Source organism: Nomascus leucogenys, chromosome 12, assembly GCF_006542625.1.
Source record: "Nomascus leucogenys isolate Asia chromosome 12, Asia_NLE_v1, whole genome shotgun sequence".
In the NCBI taxonomy this organism is placed as follows: domain Eukaryota; kingdom Metazoa; phylum Chordata; class Mammalia; order Primates; family Hylobatidae; genus Nomascus; species Nomascus leucogenys.
In genome coordinates this window covers 20,441,279-20,461,628 of record NC_044392.1, presented here as the reverse complement: position 1 = coordinate 20,461,628, position 20,350 = coordinate 20,441,279, and the positions used below count along the sequence as shown (strand labels likewise).

Sequence of the window (20,350 nt, the reverse complement as noted above, 5' to 3'; positions counted from 1 at the left end):
TCTCGAACTCCTGACCTTTGGTGATCTACCCGCCTTAGCCTCCCAAAGTGCTAGGATTACAGATGTGAGCCACCGCGTTCGGCCAATTTTTGTATTTTTAGTAGATATGGGGGTCTCACAATGTTGGCCAGGCTGGTCTCAAACTCCTGACCTTAAGTGATCTGCCTGCCTCGGCTTCCCAAAGTGCTGGGATTACAGGCATGAGCCAGCATGCCCAGCCTTAAGATGACTTAATTTTAAGGTCCTTTTATCCTTAGTTTATGATTATGACATGTTTTATATCTTTGTAAAGCTAGACTAAAGGTATAGTCATACATGCAGACCACAACTTTCTGCAAAATGTGATTCAACTGAGCACCTAATCTGTGCTGGGCTTATATGTGCAACCTGCTTGTTTCCTTATGAAAATAGCTTTCACATACCTCATATAGGCTGCAGGTCTTGGAATCCTGAGTCATAGAATGTCAGATCTTAGAGTTGGAAGGGATTTTTAGGCTATTGGTACTATCCTCATTTTACAGAAAGAACCATCTTAGGCCTGAAGCAGGTATGTGATATGGTCAAGATCATAGAGCCTAATAAGTGATAAGAATAGGTACTCTCACCTAGCTGAGCTCTCTTTTAGGCCATACTTTTCACATATGAAGTACTCAGATGCTCTATGATGATACTGCTAGCCATATGTTTCTGTAAAAATAATGTTTACTTGGGCCAGGCGTGGTGGCTCACGCCTGTAATCTCAGCACTTTGGGAGGCTGAGGTGGGTAGATCACGAGGTCAGGAGTTCAAGACCAGCCTGGCCAATATGATGAAACCCTTTCTCTACTAAAAATATAAAAAATTAGCTAGGTGTGGTGGTGCATGCCTGTAGTCCCAGCTACTAGGGAGGCTGAGGCAGGAAAATTGCTTGACCCAGGAGGCGGAGGTTGCAGTGAGCTGAGATCGCGCCACTGCACTCCAGCCTGGGTGAGAGAGTGAAACTCCATCTCAAAAAAAAAGAGAAAAAAAAGATAATGTTTACTTAAACATAGGTCTGGGACTCTTGTGAACACATTAACAGTTAACAGTGAGGCAGCTAAGGGATTGCTTATATAGCTAGTGGATAGCCTGAATGCTGATACACCTCACCGTAGCGAAGTATTTAACCCCTGAAATGGGAACCACATCATAAATTGTAAAAGTATTGATTGCCTTTGCACATGAATTCCTCACCACTTTCTGTGGTGAATTAGGATTCCTACTCAAAGGAAACAGTAAAAACGTCTTCATAAAGGATTCTCCAACTTTGGAAATTTCTTAAAAAGAAAACTGATTAGGCGGGGCGTGGTGGCTCATGCCTGTGATCCCAGCACTTTGGGAGGCTGAGGCAGGTAGATCACAAGGTCAGGAGATTGAGACCATCCTGGCTAACATGGTGAAACCCTGTATCTACTAAAAATACAAAAAAATTAGCCGGGCATGGTGGCGGGCGCCTGTAGTCCCATCTACTCAGGCAGCTGAGGCAGAAGAATGGCCTGAACCCGGGAGGCGGAGCTTGCAGTGAGCCGAGATTGCACCACTGCACTCCAGCCTGGGCGACAGAGCGAGATTCCGTCTCAAAAAAAAAAAACAAAGAAAACTGATTGTGTAGGTTTTTAATCTCCTGGGAGGACTGTGAGTCCACAACTTTGACTAAAATGCCAGTCTTATTAATTCATGCACTAAAGAAATACTATGTGCAAGTCAATGATGTAGGTACTAGGAATATAGCAGTGAACAAAACAGACAAAATTTCCTTGTTGAAATAACATTCTAGTGTGGGAAGACAGAAAATAAGTATTTTAGAATATGTCAGATGGTGGTAAATGCTAGGGCTGAAAAAGAAAGGTGGAAGGGATGACTGTAGTTTTAAATAGATGGTTTGAAAATAAAGGGATATTTGAGCAAAGGTCTGAAACAGAAAAGGGAGTCAACCATGTGGATAATAATGGGGGAAGTGTGTCCAGCAGAGAGTAAGAGCAAGTCCAAAAGCCTGCGTTAGGATTATCCCTGGCTTGTTTAATGACAGCAACAGCAAGAGGTCAGTGTAGCTGAAGAGGACTTAACAAGGGGTAGGACATTAAGTTAGAGAAGTGCCTAGGTGACAGATCATGTAGGGCCTTATAGGCCACTGCAAGGAATTGGGGTTTTGCCCTGACAAGTGGGGAAGCCACTGAATGGTTTTGAGGAGAGAGAGGATGTTATCTGACTTAAGGTTTACATTTCATCTTAATAGGATGAAGAGGAACCCAAAGATGAAGATTTCAGCCCTGATGGGGGTTATATTCCACGAATCCTTTTTCTGGGTAAGGCACATGATCTTAACCTGGGAATCCATGATGTGGATGGAGAGAGAAATGAATCAAGGCACTGACTTCACCTAAGTGAAACTATACCGGGATGACCACAAACAAATAAAAACCAGTTTCAAGAGAGAGTGGGGGAGTTCTGAATGCTAGAACTACAAGTCTGAAGGAAAACTTTTCCCATTAACTAACTGCTTTTGTGAGCAATGACAAAAGTTTGGCCGGGCACAGTGGCTCATGCCTGTAATCTCAGCACTTTGGGAGGCCGAGGTGGGTGAACTGCTTGAGTCCAATTTGAGACCAGCACAGGCAACATGGCGAAAGCCTGTCTGTACAAAAAGTACAAAAATTAGCCAGGTGTGGTGGCATGGGCCTTTAGCCCCAGCTATTTAGGAGGCTGAGGCAGGAGGATCAATTGAGCCTGGGAGGTCAAGGCAGCAGTGAGCCATAATCACGCCACTGCCCTTGAGCCTGAATGACAGAAGGAAACTGAATGACCCTGTCTCAAAAAAAAAAAAAAAAGAGTTTGATCGTTTATTCACTCAATAGCCATTTGCGCATCAGCCATATGTCAAGCACTGTATTAGACACTACAGAGACAGATATAAGCCTTCTCATATAAGACAGATATAAGAATTCTCACCCTTGAACCTATAGTGCAGCTAAGGCAATGGAATAATATAACCAGACAAATGTCTTTCCACAAACAATTTTATAAGAGATATTTAATGACCATCTGATCTTTGTTCAGCATAAATTCTGCTAGGTTTTATGGGGGATAGAAGTCAAAATCATCAAGCAGAAAAGGAAGCAGAAATGTAGGAGATATTATGGTGAGGTAATGGGCTGCAAATATGGGCAGATCTTATTTCCCAGAGAGCCTGATGTACCATGTAGTGTTTGAAGTACCTGTCTATTGTAATTACTGCAAAACCCTGTGTCATTTTGTCTATAACAGATCCCAGTGGCAAGGTGCATCCTGAAATCATCAATGAGAATGGAAACCCCAGCTACAAGTATTTTTACGTCAGTGCCGAGCAAGGTATAGTTATGCTGAAGGGAGGGAGGATTATTGCTAGATTAAACTAGGATGAACCACATGCAAGGTCTGTGATAGGAAAGTAAATTCAGTATGTTAGCTGAGCATCTCCTGCATGTCTGTAGCTTTTGGCTAGATCCTGTGTAGGATATAGGAGGAAGATGAGACTGAGCCCCTTCCCTTGGAAGAGCTGACTGACCCGCAGGCAGCTGTGAAGAACTGAGCCACACAAGTGACTAAGGTAGTCACTTGCCCATAGTTTCATAGTTAATAAGTAGCAGAGCCAGAATTTGAGTCCAGAACTTAGTTTTTTTCCTACTGAGCTAATATTGTTTTTCCTATGAAAATTCAGTGGAAGAGGAATAGCGTTAGGTGAACAAGTCTAAGAGATGTTATAGATATTAAACTTAAATAGGCCGAGCGCAGTGGCTCATACCTGTAATCTCAGCACTTTGGGAGGCCGAGGCAGGCAGATCACTTGAGGTCAGGAGTTCAAGACCAGCCTGGCCAACATGGCGAAGCCCCATCTCTACTAAAAATACAAAAAATAGCTGAGAGGGCCGGGCGCGGTGGCTCATGCCTGTAATCCCAGAACTTTGGGAGGCCGAGGTGGGAGGATCACAAGGTCAGGAGATCGAGACCATCCTGGTTAACATGGTGAAACCCCGTCTCTACTAAAAATACAAAAAATTAGCCGGCACGGTGGCAGGTGCCTGTAGTCCCAGCTACTCGGGAGGCTGAGGCAGGAGAATGGCGTGAACCCGAGAGGCAGAGGTTGCGGTGAGCCAAGATCGTGTACCATTGCACTCTAGCCTGGGTGACAGAGCGAGACTCTGTCTCAAAAAAAAAAAAAAAAAAAACCCGAAACTTAAATGGACCTAGAAGGATAAAAATTTCATCTCTGGACAGATATGAGGAGGACATTTCAAGCTATGGAAGTGAAGTAGTGGTGGGGGGAGAATGTAGCCCAACATAGAGTTTGTAAGGCTTGCTAGAAGAAATGACAACTGGATTAAGCCTTAGAGAATGAGACCTTGTCAGTAGCAGAATGGGAAAAGCATGTTCCAGGAGAGAGAAGAGCACCAGCACAAACAAGTGAAGGAAGTTTGCAATCGTCAGCCAGTCATGCTTTTTTGTTCTCTAATCTTTGAGCACAGTCATTCTGAAGGCAGGGGTTGGAATTCATGCCATGTATTGTTGCTTTTTTCCTTCCTTTTCCCCTCATTTATGAAAGGGAGTTGTGTGCTAAGTTGCCATGTGTCCCTATTTGCCATGCTGCCAGGTTGTTGATCACTTTATGATTTGAGTCCTTGATACTCTTATTCTCAGACTAGCGATGGGGAAGAGATCTGTAGAAGCTATTACCTTCTTCCCCTGAGTAAGGAGAATGTCATGTTCCTTAACCAAATGCAGATCACTGGAGATTGGTATCAAAGGGAAATTTTCCACGTGGAGAAGGGCAGCTGGGCTTTAGGTCTCCAATTCTTGTATCTTGAGATTCACCTTCCCTTTAGAATTTCATCCAAGTTACCACTGCTGTCTCCACACTGACATAGTCCAGATGTGAACATGAGACCCTTCCCTGAATCCTCCATCTCTCAGCTGACATGAAACTGGAACATTCAAACCCAGCTTTACTAAAGGCATAGGCAAAACAAAACAGAAATAACAAACCATATTATCTGCCTCTTATGAGCTTATGGTTTGGCTTTGCAAGATTCATAGACTCTGGCTCAACCCAGCTTCTGGCCTGCCATTATATAGGGGTGCTTTGTAGAACCACCATTCAGGAGCCTATACTGAAATAGCTGTCCTCCTTGAGTCTAAATCCATAAGCAGGATGCCCCAAGACAGACAAGAAGTTTCATCTCGAGTCTACTTAAGGCCCTCCTTCCAGATTTCTCTCTTTCTCTCTCTCTCTTTTTTTTTTTTTTGGCCTGAGAACTTGGCTTCATCCATGTATAGTTGATACTGGAAATGATGACCCCCTTCAGTAGAGACACCCCCGCCCCAGCACACACACCCCTCAGTGTAATCTGTAACCTCCACAGGAAGTAAAATAAGTGCAACGTTCATCCAAAAGATACAATGGGGACGGTAGGAAAGTGTTTCCTCTTCCCTGGGGGTGAAGTGAACATCTACAGTCTAGGACAGGGGATCAGCTCTAATCCTAGAGGGTAAGCCAAAATAACTGCTAAGATTTTGGTATGACTTTATAGTTGATAAAGCACTTTTATTATCCATTCTCCCATTTAACTTTTATAATACTGTGTGAAGTGAATTATATTATTTCATTTTATAAATGAGGAAACAAATTCAAAGAGATAAATGACTTGCCAGGGCCAAAATCCAGAGCTAGATCTTGAGTCCAGATCTTGTACTTCTCTCATATTTCTTCTGAAACATTTAAAAGTGTACATTGGTTGTCAAATGTCAAACATTACTTACTTCATACTTTTTTCCTCCAATCTTTATTTCACAGTTGTTCAGGGGATGAAGGAAGCTCAGGAAAGGCTAACGGGTGATGCCTTCAGAAAGAAACATCTTCAAGATGAATTGTAACGTGAATATGCCCCTTCTTTCATCAGTTAGTGTTCTGGAAGGAAAGCAGCAGGGAAGGGAATATTGAGGAATCATCCAGAACAATTAAGCCGACCAGGAAACCTCATTCCTACCTACACTGGAAGGAGCGCTCTCACTGTGGAAGAGTTCTGCTAACAGAAGCTGGTCTGCATGTTTGTGGATCCAGCAGAGAGTGGCAGACTTTCAACCCCTTTCCTCTTCTCATGCTTGAGCTTCCCTGTTTGCACGCATGCGTGTGCAGGACTGGCTGTGTGCTTGGACTCGGCTCCAGGTGGAAGCATGCTTTCCCTTGTTACTGTTGGAGAAACTCAAACCTTCAAGCCCTAGGCGTAGCCATTTTGTCAAGTCATCAACTGTATTTTTGTACTGGCATTAACAAAAAAAGAGATAAAATATTGTTCCATTAAACTTTAATAAAACTTTAAAAGGAAATGTGCTGTGATGGCCTTTTTGTTATTGGAAAAGGAGGGAGGGATGGAGATCACTTCAGGAAGAAAACTAACCTAGAAGACCTAATCTAGGAGTCCTAAGCTAGGACTCCTGCTCCTTCGCCTCCCACATTCAAATGAGCACAATGGCTCATCTCTTTTACTTTTTAAATACCTGAATTTCCTCTCTCCACACTATCACTGTTTTAGCATGGGGCAGGCTTTTTCTCTCCTCGACTATTTATTGCTATAGCCCCTTAACTTGCCTATTGGCTCTAATATTCCCTCCTCCTGCAGTCTATCCATATCACTCCCCTGTTTAAAACCTTTCCTGGATGGGCACAGTGGCTCACTCCCGGCACTTTGGGAGGCCAAGGTGGGCAAATCACCTGAGGTAGGGAGTTTGAGACCAGCCTGGCCAACATGGCGAAACCCTGGCTCTACTAAAAATACAAAATTAGGCCGGGCGCGGTGACTCACGCCTGTAATCCCAGCACTTTGGGAGGCCGAGGCGGGCAGATCACGAGGTCAGGAGATCGAGACCATGGTGAAACCCCGTCTCTACTAAAAATACAAAAAATTAGCCGGGCTCAGTGGCGGACGCCAGTAGTCCCAGCTACTCGGAGAGGCTGAGGCAGGAGAATGGCGTGAACCCGGGAGGCGGAGCTTGCAGTGAGCCGAGATTGCGCCACTGCACTCCAGCCTGGGCGACAGAGCAAGACTCCGTCTCAAAAAAAAAACAAAACAAAACAAAATTAGCTGGATGTGGTGGCACATGCCTGTAATCCCAGCTACTCAGGAGGCTGAGGCAGGATAATCGCTTGAACCCGGGAGGTGGAGGTTGTGGTGAACTGTGATTGTGCCATTGCACTCCAGCCTGGGCAACAAGAGTGAAACTCCCATCTCAAAAAAAAAGAAAAAAGAAAAACTTTCCTGCCATCTTTAAGATAATAGTATTAATGGTAGGAAATATGTGAACCTCAGTCTGTGCCAAGTACTTTTCTAAGTGCTTTATATATGTTATCCCATTTAGTTTCACTTTAGTACTCCTAACAGCCCTGTGATAAAGGTACTACTGTAGTCCCAGAGTACAGAGGAAGAATTTGAAACATGAGGAAGCCAAGACACAGGATAAAGTCAAGATCTTTACCATGGCCTTTAAGAAGCTACCTACTTCTTCAACCTCATTTATTCCCATTTATGTCTTTGCATTATGTGTTGTTGTGATACCAGATTGCTTTGAGTTCTCCTGACAACATGCTGTTTTATGCTTTTCTATCTTCGTTCATCTTGTTTCCTCAGCCTAAAATATGTCCTTTCTGTTTTGAACCACTTCTTCCAGAGAGTCTTCCCTGATCTTTCTCATGAGGATAAAATATCCTTTTCCCAATACATCTATCATAGCCCTGGACAACTTTATATTGAAGTAACCCAATTGCACACCTGGGGCTGTCATCAGGTGGCCATTCTCGAGGGCAGAAGCTAGTCCTCTGTCCTGTGTATCTAAAACTTTCAGGTGACTTGCCAAGGTCTGTGTTAGGTTCCTTTCATCCATTCTCTAAACACCATCAGTGGTCCCGTGGGATAGGTATTAGTAACCTCATTTTAAGGGGAACTTTGGAAAAGGCAAAGACTAGCCAGGTTCTTTTGTTGTTGTTGTTGTTGTTGTTGTTTGAGACAGATTTTCGTTCTTGTTGCCCAGGCTGGAGGGCAATGGCGAGGTCTTGGCTCACCGCAACCTTGAACGCCTCCCGGGTTCAAGTGATTCTCCTGCCTCTGCCTCCCAAGTAGCAGGGATTACAGGTGCCCATCACCATGCTCATCTAATTTGTTTTTGTTTTTTTATTTTTGGGACAGAGTCTGACTCTCGTCGCCCAGGCTGGAGTCCAGTGGTGCGATCTCGGCTCACTGTAACCTCTGCCTCCCGGGTTCAAGCTATTCTCCTGCTTCAGCCTCCTGAGTAGCGGGGATTACAGGAGCCCCCCCACCAGGCCCAGCTAATTTTTGTACTTTTAGTAGGGACAGGGTTTCGCCATGTTGGCCAGGCTGGTGTCGAACTCCTGACCTTCAGGTGATCCACCTCCATCAGCCTCCCAAAATGCTGGGATTATAGGTGTGAGCCACTGAGCTCAGCAGACTTCAGGTTCTAAACTAAGTAAATACTGGATTCTAACCAGCACTGTCTGATTCCAAATCCATGGTTTTCCAACCACATTACTTCCTTTATGTTCTGAGGTGTCTCATTGGAATGAGTTTTATTTTTTCTTTCTTTTTTTTTTTGTTTTGAGATCAAGTCTCGCTCTTGTCCCCCAGTCTGGAGTGCAATTGTGCGATCTTGGCTCACTGCAACCTCCACCTCCCAGGTTCAAGTGATTCTCCTGCCTCAGCCTCCCGAGTACCTGGGATTACAGGTGCGTACCACCATACACAGCTAATTTTTTGTATTTTAAGTAGAGACAGGGTTTCATCATGTTGGCCAGGCTGGTCTTGAACTTCTGACCTCAGATGATCCACCCACCTCAGCCTCCCAAAATGCTAGGATTTTAGGCATAGCCACCACGCCCAGCCACCCCATTCATATTTTAAAGTCCTAACCCAAGTACTTCAGAATGTGACTGCATTTGGAGATGAGGTCTTTAAAGAAGTAATGACGTTAAAATGAAGTCATATAGGTGGGCCCTAATGCAATAGCACCAGCATCCTTATTAGAAGAGGAGATTGGGACATAGTTGAACACGGAGGGAAGACCATTGGAAGACACAGGGAGAAGTAGGCCATCTACAAGCCAGGGAGAGAGTCCTCAGAAGAAACCAATCATGTTCTCAGACTTCTAGCCTCCAGACTTAGAAAATAAATTTTTGTTGTTTAAGCTACCCAGTCTGTGGTACTTAGTTATGGCAGCCCTAGCAAATGAATTCACTCCTCTTCACCCCCATCATTACTACCATGGTCTAAACCATCAGCATTTGTTGCCTAGACACTTTCAGTGTAAGATCCACCATCAGGATGGGGCTTTTATCTGTCTTCTTGTTCACTGATATGCCTTCAAAACCTAGTATACTGAATGTCGTGAAGATATTGTGAAAGAGGCCAGGCTCGGTGGTTCACACCTTTAATCCCAGCACTTTGGGAGGCTGAGGCGGGTGGATCACCTGAGGTCAGGAGTTCGATGCCAGCCTGGCCAACATAGTGAAACCCCATCTCTACTAAAAATACAAAAATTAGCTCGGCATGGCGGTGTGCACCTATAACCCCAGCTACTTGGGAGGCTGAGGCAGGAGAACCACTTGAACGCTGGAGGCAGAGGGGTTGCAGTGAGCCAAGGTCTTGCCACTGCACTCCAGCCTGGGTGACAGAGCAAAACTCTGTCTTAAAAAAAAAAAAGGATATTGTAAAAGAAAGAAAAAACAAAACCTAGTATATAGGACCTGCTGTGTGTGTGTGTGTGTATTATATACATGTGGTATATATATATAGCCATCCCACAAGTATTTATTGAATATATATGTATATATATAATGTCTGAGGTCCAAAAGTAGTACAAAGGAAGGGGTGATTAAATTATCTCCAAGTAAGTTGGATGGGATGGCAGGATGTGTAGGAAGGAATTTTCTAGATCAGGGAGGGGTATTGAGGAAGTCACCTAAGAAAGAGACAAAGGCTTGGGCAAAAATGCTGAGATTTAAAGCAATTTCTGAGAACTCTAAGTCATTCTGTGTGGCCAGAGCACAAGGACCAAGGGGGTTAGTTGGTTGAAAATAAAGTTGAAGATAAAAGAATTTAATCATATTTGCTAAGGAGGTTGGATTTTATCCTGTAGTACAATCGATATCACTGATTTTTTTCCAGTTTTTCCCTTTAGGTCTGTTTTATATTTTATTATCCACGAATACCTGGAGAAGTCATTTAACCTTGCTGAGTTTCAGTTTTCCCTTCTGTTGAATGGTTGATGAAACATGAGATAATATATGGAAGTTACCTCAGAAGGTTCCCGGAATATAGCAGGTGCTTAACAAACATTAGTTCCCTGCCATTCAGCCACTATACCCAGGTTGATTTCAGCACCATGGCTACTGGTCAGTCCACAGAGAGTACAGTTCCAATTTTGGACACAAGAGGGAGTATGAGACTTACCTTTGCCAAAGGTCACAGGCTGGCCTAACAGCCTCCCTTACTTAGCAAGCCCTCTAGGAAAGACAAATAGGAGACATTCTTCCAAAATTAGAAAGGCATCTGTCTTATTTTTGTTTCTCTGAGAAACAGAGTGTTTTTTGAGAAACAGAGGGTCTCACTCTGTCACCCAGGCTGGAGTGCAATGGTGCAATCACTCCTCAACCTCCCTGGGCTCAGGTGATCCTCCCACCTCAGCCTTCTAAACAGCTGGGACAACAGGTGCACATCACCACACCCAGCTAACTTTTGTATTTTGTAGAGATGGAGTTTTGCTATGTTGCCCAGGATGGTCTCAAACTCCTGGGCTCAAGCAATCCCCCTGCCTCGGCCTCCCAAAGCGCAGGGATTACAGGCATGGGCCACCACGCCCGGCCTACTCTGACTTGTTTTATAGATACTAAGCCATTGGTAACTGTTCTTGATTTCCTGGACGCATATTTGAAGGTGGACTCATTGGCAAGCATAATGTACTTAGTTATCATGCTGAAAGTAGCTGATGTTATTCAATAGTCTAGTATGCACCACCTATTTTACATACATTAGCATCTTTAATTTAACTCTCTCAAAGAGCCAATGAAATAGTCCTCATCCTCATTTTAGAGATAAGCAACCTATGGTCTAGAGGAATTCAATCACATAATTAGTGAATGGTAAAAGTTGGATTTGAACCCAGAAATGCCTGTTTCCAAAACTTAAATTTATCATATTATATTAATTGATTTATTTAATGTATTTATGTATTTGAGATAGGGTCTCACTCTGTTGCCCAGGCTGCAGTGAAGTGGCACAATCAGGGCTCACTGCAGGTTCAACCTCCTGGGCTCAAGTTAACCTCCCACCTCAGCCTCCCGAGTAGTTGAGACTACAGGTACGTGCCACCAAGCCTGGCTAATTTTTTTTTATTTTTAGTAGACATGGGGTTTCGTCATGTTGCCCAGACTGGTCTTGAACTCCTGGACTCAAGCAATCTGCCCATCTTGACCTCCCAAAGTGCTGGGATTACAGGTGGAAGCCACCACACCCCGACGATTATACTTATTTTAATTCAATTCCCTCATTTAACAGAGGTCATCCAGAAAGGGGTCTGGTCAGTGGTGGTTGATATGAGACCAAGGAAGAACTTTGTGCCTAGGGTGAGCACAAATTTTTTTTTTTAGATGGAGTCTCGCTCTGTCACCCAGGCTGGAGTGCAGTGGCACAATCTAGGCTCACTGCAACCTCTGTCACTTGGATTCAAGTGATTCTCGTGCCTCAGCCTCCCAGGTAGCTGGGACTACAGACGCACGCCACTATGCCCGGCTAATTTTTGTATTTTTAGTAGATATGAGGTTTCACCATGTTGTTCTGGCTGGTCTCGAACTCATGAGCTCAAGTGATCCTCCCGCCTCGGCCTCCCAAAATGCTGGGATTACAGGCATGAGCCACTGTGCCCAGTCAAGGGGGGAAGGTTCTAGTTAGTTGTTTACCTGTTGTCTTGCCCTGGGAAAACCATTTGTTCTCTCTGCATCTTAATTTCCTAAATCATCTCTAAAATGGATTGATTCTTTTTCATCCATCAGGTCTCAACTCAAATGTCACTTCCTCAGAGAGGCTGTCCCTGTTTAATCATCCTAAGATAATCATCTCTTTGGAATATTTCCTTAAATATGGTTATCACCATCTGAAATTATCATAGATAATTTGTGTACTTGTTGTTTGTCTCTTCTCTGCGGATTCCTAACTTATGTGTGAGCAGGGGTTCTGCCTGTCTAGTTCACGTTTGTGTACTCTGTGCTTAGAACAATGCTTGGCACATACTAAGTGATCAACACATCTTTGTGCAATGAATGAACGAATAATATAATGGACAAAGAACCAGGACCAGAGGGTGGAAGCTACAAACAGGCAGATTTTAGCAGAGGACTTTACTAACAGTAAGGGTTATCCCAAGGCAAAGTGGTCTGCCCTAGAGAAGGTGGTCTCCCCATCCTTGGAAGTGAGCAGATTAGGGCTACAGAGGGGACCCCATGTTGGTTTGGTGGGCGGCTGATTTGAGGTTCCTCTGGCTCCTCATTAAAACCTTGATTAAGTTTTAAACTAATACTCCGATAACAGGATGCTATCCAGTCATTGTGTTAAATTATAGAATGGGTATTCTCTCTGTTTAATAACTGGAATAAAAGAGGCCCAGAGGGCCAAGGAAGCAGAGACAGGGGACGGATAGTGCTAGATTCTGCTTCTGGGCTCTGTGGGAGAGGCCTGACTGAGACAGTAATGGGCTCTATTAAATTTAAATACAATAAATAAAGTATAATAATTATTTCCAGAGCAGTTGCTGCTTTTACCACCATTCCCCTTCTTCTGGCCCCTCTGTCCCCATGACTGTCTCTTTTGTTCTCTTGCGCACAGCAAATGATACTACCCAAGTTAGAAAGCTCTCCTGGTTGCCTCAATTTTCTTTTGCCTCATCTACATCCAATCAGTCACCAAATCTTGTTTCTTTCATATCCCAGTGCATTTCCCAGGTCAGGTCTTATAATCTCTCTCTCTTTTGTTGTTGTCGAGATGGAGTCTTGCTTTGTTGCCCAGGCTGGTCTCAAACTCGTGGTCTCAAACTCAAGCGGTCCTCTGGCCTCAGCCTCCTAAATAGCTGTGACTATAGGCACATGCCACTGCTCCTAGCTATTTTGTTTTGTTTTGTTTTTTGGAGGCAGAGTCTTGCTCTGTCGCCCAGGCTGGAGTGCAGGATCCTGGCTCACTGCAACCTCTGCCTCCTGGATTCAAGTGATTCTCTTGCCTCAGCCTCCCAAGCAGCTGGGACTACAGGCTTGTGCTACCACACCCGGCTAATTTTTTGTATTTTTAGTAGAGACGGATTCTCACCATGTTGCCCTGGCTGGTCTTGAACTCCTGAACTCAGGCAATCTGCCCACCTCGGCCTCCCAAAGTGCTGGGATCACAGACATGAGCCACTGCATCCAGCCAGCTGAGCTATTTTTTTTTTTTTTGAGACGGAGTCTCGCCTTGTCACCCAGGCTGGAGTGCAGTGGCGTGATCTCGGCTCACTGCAAGCTCCGCCTCCCGGGTTCACGCCATTCTCCTGCCTCAGCCTCCCGAGTAGCTGGGACTACAGGCGCCCGCCACCTCGCCCAGCTAATTTTTTTGTATTTTTAGTAGAGACGGGGTTTCACCGTGTTAGCCAGGATGGTCTCGATCTCCTGACCTCGTGATCCACCCGTCTCAGCCTCCCGAACTGCTGGGATTGCAGGCGTGAGCCACCGCGCCCAGCCAGCTGAGCTATTTTGAAGTCACTCCACCAGCATTTTCTCTGGTGTCCCTGCTCCCAGTATCTTGGAACTTCCAATCCAATCCCTATTGTGCAGGCTATAAGATCTTTCTAAAACACAACTTTTGCCAAGTCTTCCCCTCGGATAAAGGCCTGTAACAGCTCTGCACTGCCCTGATCATGGAATCCATTGTCCTTAGCATGGCCACCCAGGCCTTGCCTGACCTCTGGCTCCAACTTAGCTCTCCTGCCTCACTCATCACTTGCTGCTCTGCCCATTACGCCTATGCTTCTAGAGACTCCAAGTTCTCTGAAGACTTCACATCATTTCTCACCCTTTGGGCCTTTGTTCATGCTGGCCTATCTGCCTAGGTGGCTTCTCCATGCATTTAACTCCTACTTTTCCTTGGTGGCTCAGTTTAATTAATTCTTAAGTCTACATCCCAGGACCTAGCATGGGGCCAGGTCTAACATCTCAGGTTCCTCCCAGCTGATCTGTCCCACTGTGAGAAAATAGTCATGTCTCACCAAATCTCTTATTGTGGCTAATTTGAGTCCTGGCTTTCCTTGCTTGCAGTAGCTGAGAAACCATGGGCCAGTTACTACTTGCTCACATCTAAGATGGCATGAATCAGTCCCAACTCCACAGGTTCATTGTGAAAGTTAAATGAGATGGTAGATATGAGAAGAAATCCTTTGTTAATACTTATATACTTATTTATTCAGCATTAGTATAAGTATTTAATATTTATATACTTATCCCTGAGCTCTTTTAAGAATGGTTTAGGAGGCCCCGTGTTGGGTACTAGTATGGCCTTTCCTCTTGTGGAGTACAGATTAGTGGATCTTGTAGTCTACTGTCCTACACCAGACACTGAGTTCCTTGGGTCAGGGACCATATATTAGTCATCTCTGCACAGCAGGTGTTCAGGAGATATTTGCTAGTTGGGTGAGTGAACCAGCAATGCATTGAATAAATGACTGAATGGCATTCTAGGTAGAGAGAAAAAAACAGATGCAAATTCACAAAGATGTTATGGAGCAGGCCACATTCAAAGAATTGCAAGTAGTTTAATGTCGTGGGAGCTCAGGGTGTGAAGGGGGTGTGACCAGCAGTGAGGCTGGAGGGTAGATGAGGCCAGATCACCAGGGGCCATTAGGCTTATTAAACAGATAAGCTTCTGAGTAGAGCAATGGGAGGTTTCAAGCTGGCTTTAGGAAGACTCCTATGCTGCAGTGTGGAGTGCGGACTAAGGGCAGATTGCAGGCTATTGCAGGAGCAGGATAGGGAGGAGACTGTGGCTATGGAATGAAGAGTTCCTGGGAAGTAGGATGGGCTGGGCTTGGTGAAGGATTGGCAGGGTTGGGGTGGGGAGGGAAGGGTGGTGGGTGGTACCGGGGTTCTGACCATTCACATGTTGAATGTTTCCCATGTGTGTGTCTCAGATTCCACCCCTGCTGACAGTGTGCGCCCTGGCGATGGAGCAGTGTCCTTGTTGTACATTTTAACCACTTTCACCTCGTAAACAGCAGCTGGTGAGAGGAATGGACTTGCACATTCATTCATTTTACAAACGAAGAAACTGAAGCACAGAGAAGGAAGGAATGATTTGCGCAGGAGGTGGTATTTGAGGTACTCATCATTTTCTCTCATTACCCACATTTGTTTCTACTCTTGTAGTAGTTTGGTTAAAGGCAATAGACTCCTTGTTCCTTATATTGTGCCTTTTTGTGATGTGACTTTGCTCTTCTTCCCAATCAAAAGTGGAATTTATTTCTTCCACCCCTTAAATCTGGACTGGGCTTGTGACTTGATTTGGTTAATATAATGCAGCATATGTGAGGTTGTGCGATTTCTAAGGCTTGGTCTTTAGAGATTGTGTCTTCTGCCTTTATACTCTTGGAATGCTGCCTTGAGACCACCATGTAAGCTTGTCTAGCCTACCAGTGGATGAGAGGTCACATGCAGAAAAACTGGGGTGCCAGTCCTCAGCTGGCACTGATTGCCAGACCTATGAATAAGGACATCTTAGACCTTCCAGGCCAGCAGCGCTTCCAACTGAATGCAGCTCCTGAATGATCGCAGGTGAAACCAGCAAAGGAGGCAGTTAGCCACTCACAGAATTATGAGAAATAGTGAATTATTGCTGTTTTAAGCCACTAAACTTTTGGGAGTGTTTTTTAAATGCAGCAATAGATAACAGAGACAACTTCTTTGCTCTCTGTTTCAGTAAATGGTTTTACTATCTACCTGGTTGTTTAGGCTGGTGCCCTTTTCTTTATATCTCACATTTAATCTGTCACCAAGTCCAGGGAACTTTACCTCCTAAATATATATCAAATCCCTCTGCTTTCTACCTTTCCCATTGCTATGACATTAGCTCAGGTACTAGTCATCTCTTATCTAGATTATTACAGCAATCTCTTGTTTTCTCTATCTCCTATCTCTCTGCTCCCTATCCTTCCCATCCAATCTATTGTATTCCCTCCCCGTAGGCAGAGCTATCTTTCTTACAAGAATATGTAACCATGTTACCCCATTGCTTAAAACCTTTTTGTTTGCAAGGTAAGGTCCCAAATCCCTAATATGATGTACAAGGCCTTGGACCATCTGGCTTCTGCTTCTCTTTCCTCCCCAATCTTCCATCACTTCTCTCACTGAATCCTGTATTTCTGAACTGTTTCACAGGTACCTGCTTCAGCTACCCTATTGCATGGAGCAATCTATTGAATGGGTTGGATGGAAATGTCTGACCTGTCAACACATCTGAGTTCCTAAGCTGGACATGAGGGACTCACACTAGGGTCAAGATTCACCTTGTGAAAATTTGAACATTCCAAATGACATCCACTTGTGCCATTTTCTAAGCCACTGATTCTCATTCAATAAAAAGCTTACACCTGTGATCTTAGCTTCTTGGAAGGCTGAGGTGGGAGGATTGCTTGAGACCAGGAGTTCAAGACCAGACTGGGCAATATAGGAAGACCCCTGTCATCCCTAATAACAACAACAAAAGAGCATCAATTTTATACTTCTTATAAAACTAGGAGTTGGAGAAGGCTGATTACTCTGGCAACTACAAAAGGAAATTTTGTTGTAGGACTCTATTATTTATTTATTTATTTTTTGAGACAGGGTCTCTCTCTGTCACCCAGGCTGTTATGCAGTGGTGTGCTCTCGTCTCACTGCAACCTCTGCCTCCCACGTTCAAATTATTCTCCTGCTTCAGACTCCTGAGTAGCTGGGACTACAGGCGTGTACCACCATGCCCAGCTAATTTTTTATATTTTTAGTAGAGACGGGGGTTTCACTCTGTTGGTTAGGCTGGTCTCGAACTCCTGACCTCAGGTGATCCGCCCACCTGAGCCTTCCAAAGTGCTGGGATTTCAGGCATAAGCTACCGTGCCTGGCCTATTTATTTATTTTTCAAATATAGAGACAGGGTCTCTCCATGTTGCACCAGCTGGAGTACAGTGGTTATTCACAGGCATGATCCCACTACTGATCAGCACGGAAGTTCTGACCTGCTGTTTCTGACCTTGGCTTGTTCACCCCTCCTCAGGCAACCTGGTAGCCCCACACTCCTGGGAATTCACCATATTGATGCTGAACTTAGTGAGAACACCTGATCTGCATAACACACTATAGCCCAGAACTCCTGAGCTGAAATCATCCACCCGCCTCAGCCTCCTGAGTAGCTGGGACTACAGGCAGGTGCCACCTTGCCCTTGCAAGACTCTTAATCACAATGATGTTCGCTGGGCAATCAAAATATAACTTTAGAGTCTAATAGAAAACGCCCTGGCCTTGGAGTCAGACAGACCTGCTATCTGGCTCTGCCACTTACCAGTTGTATGACCTTGGGCAAGTCACTTAAACTTTCTCAATTCTCTTTCTTTGTCTATAAAAAAGGGATGATAATCTATAACTTGCATAATTATATTGAGGATTAAATGAGATAAAAGATGTGAATAATCTTAGTGTAATTTAAGGAGTCAATGAATATAATTGTTAACTAATCTCAGCCAAGACAAAAGGTAGAATTTTGTCTTCATTCAGGGGCCGGGTGCAGTGGCTCGTGCCTGTAATCCCAGCACTTTGGGAGGCTGAGGAGGGGCAGATCACCTAAGGTCAGGAGTTTGAGACCAGCCTGACCAACATGGAGAAACCCTGTCTCTACTAAAAATACAAAATTAGCTGGGCGTGGTGGTACATGCTTGTAATCCCAGCAACTCAGGAGGCTGAGGCAGCAGAATCGTTTGAACCCAGGAGCCGTAGGTTGCAGTGAGCCAAGATCACGCCATTGCACTCCAGCCTGGGCAACAAGAGCAAAACTCCATCTCAAAAAAAAAAAAAAAAAAGAATTTTGTTTTCCTTCCCATTCTGACTTGGGCATTTGGATCTGGAAGTGAAGACAGTCCAGTATAATTTGATTTGTGTTGTTCTTCCCTCAGGTGGTTACCTTAGTCAATAAGAAGGTAGCTTATGGGGGCATAAATGATACAACCCAAATGTCACATGTGGCCTCTCTGCCTCCTTTTTTTTTTTTTTTTTTGAGATGGAGTCTCGCTCTGCCGCCCAGGCTGGAGTGCAGTGACGCGCTCTCGACTCACTGCAAGCTCCGCCTCCAGGGTTCATGCCATTCTCCTGCCTCAGCCTCCCGAGTACCTGGGACTAAAGGCGCCCACCACGACGCCCGGCTAATTTTTTGTGTTTTTAGTAGAGATGGGGTTTCACCGCGTTAGCCAGGATGGTCTTGATCTCCTGACCTCGTGATCCGCCTGCCTCGGCCTCCCAAAGTGCTGGGATTACAGGCATGAGCCACCGTGCCTGGCTTTTTTTTTTTTTTTATTTGAGACCAAGTCTGACTCTGTCACCCAGGCTAGAGTGCAGTGGTGCGATCTTGGTTCACTGCAACCTCCGCCTCCTCGGTTCAAGCAATTCTCCTGCCTCAGTCTCCCAAGTAACTGGGATTACAGGCATCTGCCACCATGCCGGCTAATTTTTTTGTAGTTTTAGTAGAGATGGGGTTTCACAATTTTGGCCAGGCTGGTCTCGAACTCCTCACCTCAGGTGATCTGCCAACCTTGGCCTCCCAAAGTGCTGGGATTACAGGTGTGAGCCACTCTGTCTGGCTGCCTCTCTGCCTGTTCAAGATCCAAATGCAATGGGCTTGAACCTCAATATTCACATTTCCCAACTCATGTAGGTGCAAAGTCCTACACAAGTCTTTGCAAGTTCTACAAGGGCTTGTGGTCTCACAGTTACCTCTGCTTCCAGTCCCCTTTTTCAACTGAGACCTAACAATGCTCATGCTCAACTCCCTACTCATGCACTCTCACAATTCCCCTCTCTCAAAAAGCATTCCTGGGTGTAATAGCCCTTCCTGAAGTCTTGAGGGTCACATAGGATGGTCACATCCTAGTGTAACAAACAACTTATCCCATTTTAGGCATCCCACTGCTGAAACACTCTTGTCAGCATACCATGGAGAGTTTCTTCTGACTCTTTACCTGTGTAGCACCTATCCTTACACTGATTTTCTTACTCATCTTTTTTCCTTTTCCCCTTCAATCTCTCTTTATTAGCTTGCCCTCCCATTTTGTCAAGTGAATTCCAAATTCTCCCTCCCCCAACCCTCCCACCCCCACCTTTTTTTTTTTTGAGATGGAGTTTCACTCTCATTGCCCAGGCTGGAGTGCAATGGCGCAATCTCAGCTCACTGAAACTTCCACCTCCCAGGTTCAAGTGATTCTCCTGCCTCAGCCTCCCGAGTAGGTGGGAGTACAGGCACCCACCACCACGCCTGGCTAATTTTTGTATTTTTAGTGGAGACAGAGTTTTACCATGTTGGCCAGGCTGGTCTCGAACTCCTGACCTCAGGTGGTCCCAAAGTGCTGGGATTGCAGGTGTGGGCCATCATGCCCCACCTACCCCTACCCCCTTTTTAAACATAGAAAGCAATTTATTCTCCCAAAGTTACATATTCACTCTCATCAATTGAGGCCCCAAGCAGGACAAAAGGACTTTCCGTGCATTGGAATCTGTCATTCCTGGAAGGCAGTTGTGGTTTAAAAATAGCACTTTTTTTTTCTGTTATACGAAGCACAGTGTTTCCTATTTATTGAATGCTTACTGTGTGCCTAGCACTCTATCAAGTCCTCTCCAGTAGCTTCTGTTCTCATTTGATCTTCCCAACAACTCTGAGAAGCAGCTCTTATTATTGCTCTTTTTACAAATGAGGAAGGGGTGTGGGTGCGAGAGAAATGAGGTAATTGGCATAAGATCACACAGCAAGCAAGGACTGAAGACCAGGTCTGTCTGGCCCCAAGCCTGTGTGTGCCCTTTCTAATTTACTATACTGCCTTTCAGGGGAGGGAGAAGGAGAAAGCAACCAGAAGAACTGAGGCTACATAAAAGCAATACCATCTGTTCTCATATTGTCTCACAACTTTAAAAGGATGGCTCTATATGCTGTCTCATTATTCCTGGGAAGAAAGAATAATCATTATCATCTCATCTATTTTGAAATGAGGA

The 20,350-nt window shown here is 44.8% G+C and overlaps 1 protein-coding gene across 1 annotated transcript in view; it reads left to right on the top strand.

The window, feature by feature from the left end:
* The window catches only part of TXNDC12 (thioredoxin domain containing 12), a 37,856-nt gene extending 31,478 nt beyond the window's left edge, over positions 1-6,378 (top strand). Inside the window, exons 5-7 of the mRNA XM_030823907.1 lie at positions 2,255-2,324; positions 3,283-3,366; positions 5,846-6,378. Coding sequence (XP_030679767.1) covers positions 2,255-2,324; positions 3,283-3,366; positions 5,846-5,925 — 234 coding nt within the window. The 3' untranslated portion in view covers positions 5,926-6,378. The remainder of the gene's footprint in view (positions 1-2,254; positions 2,325-3,282; positions 3,367-5,845) is intronic.
* The last annotated feature ends 13,972 nt before the right edge of the window (positions 6,379-20,350 follow it).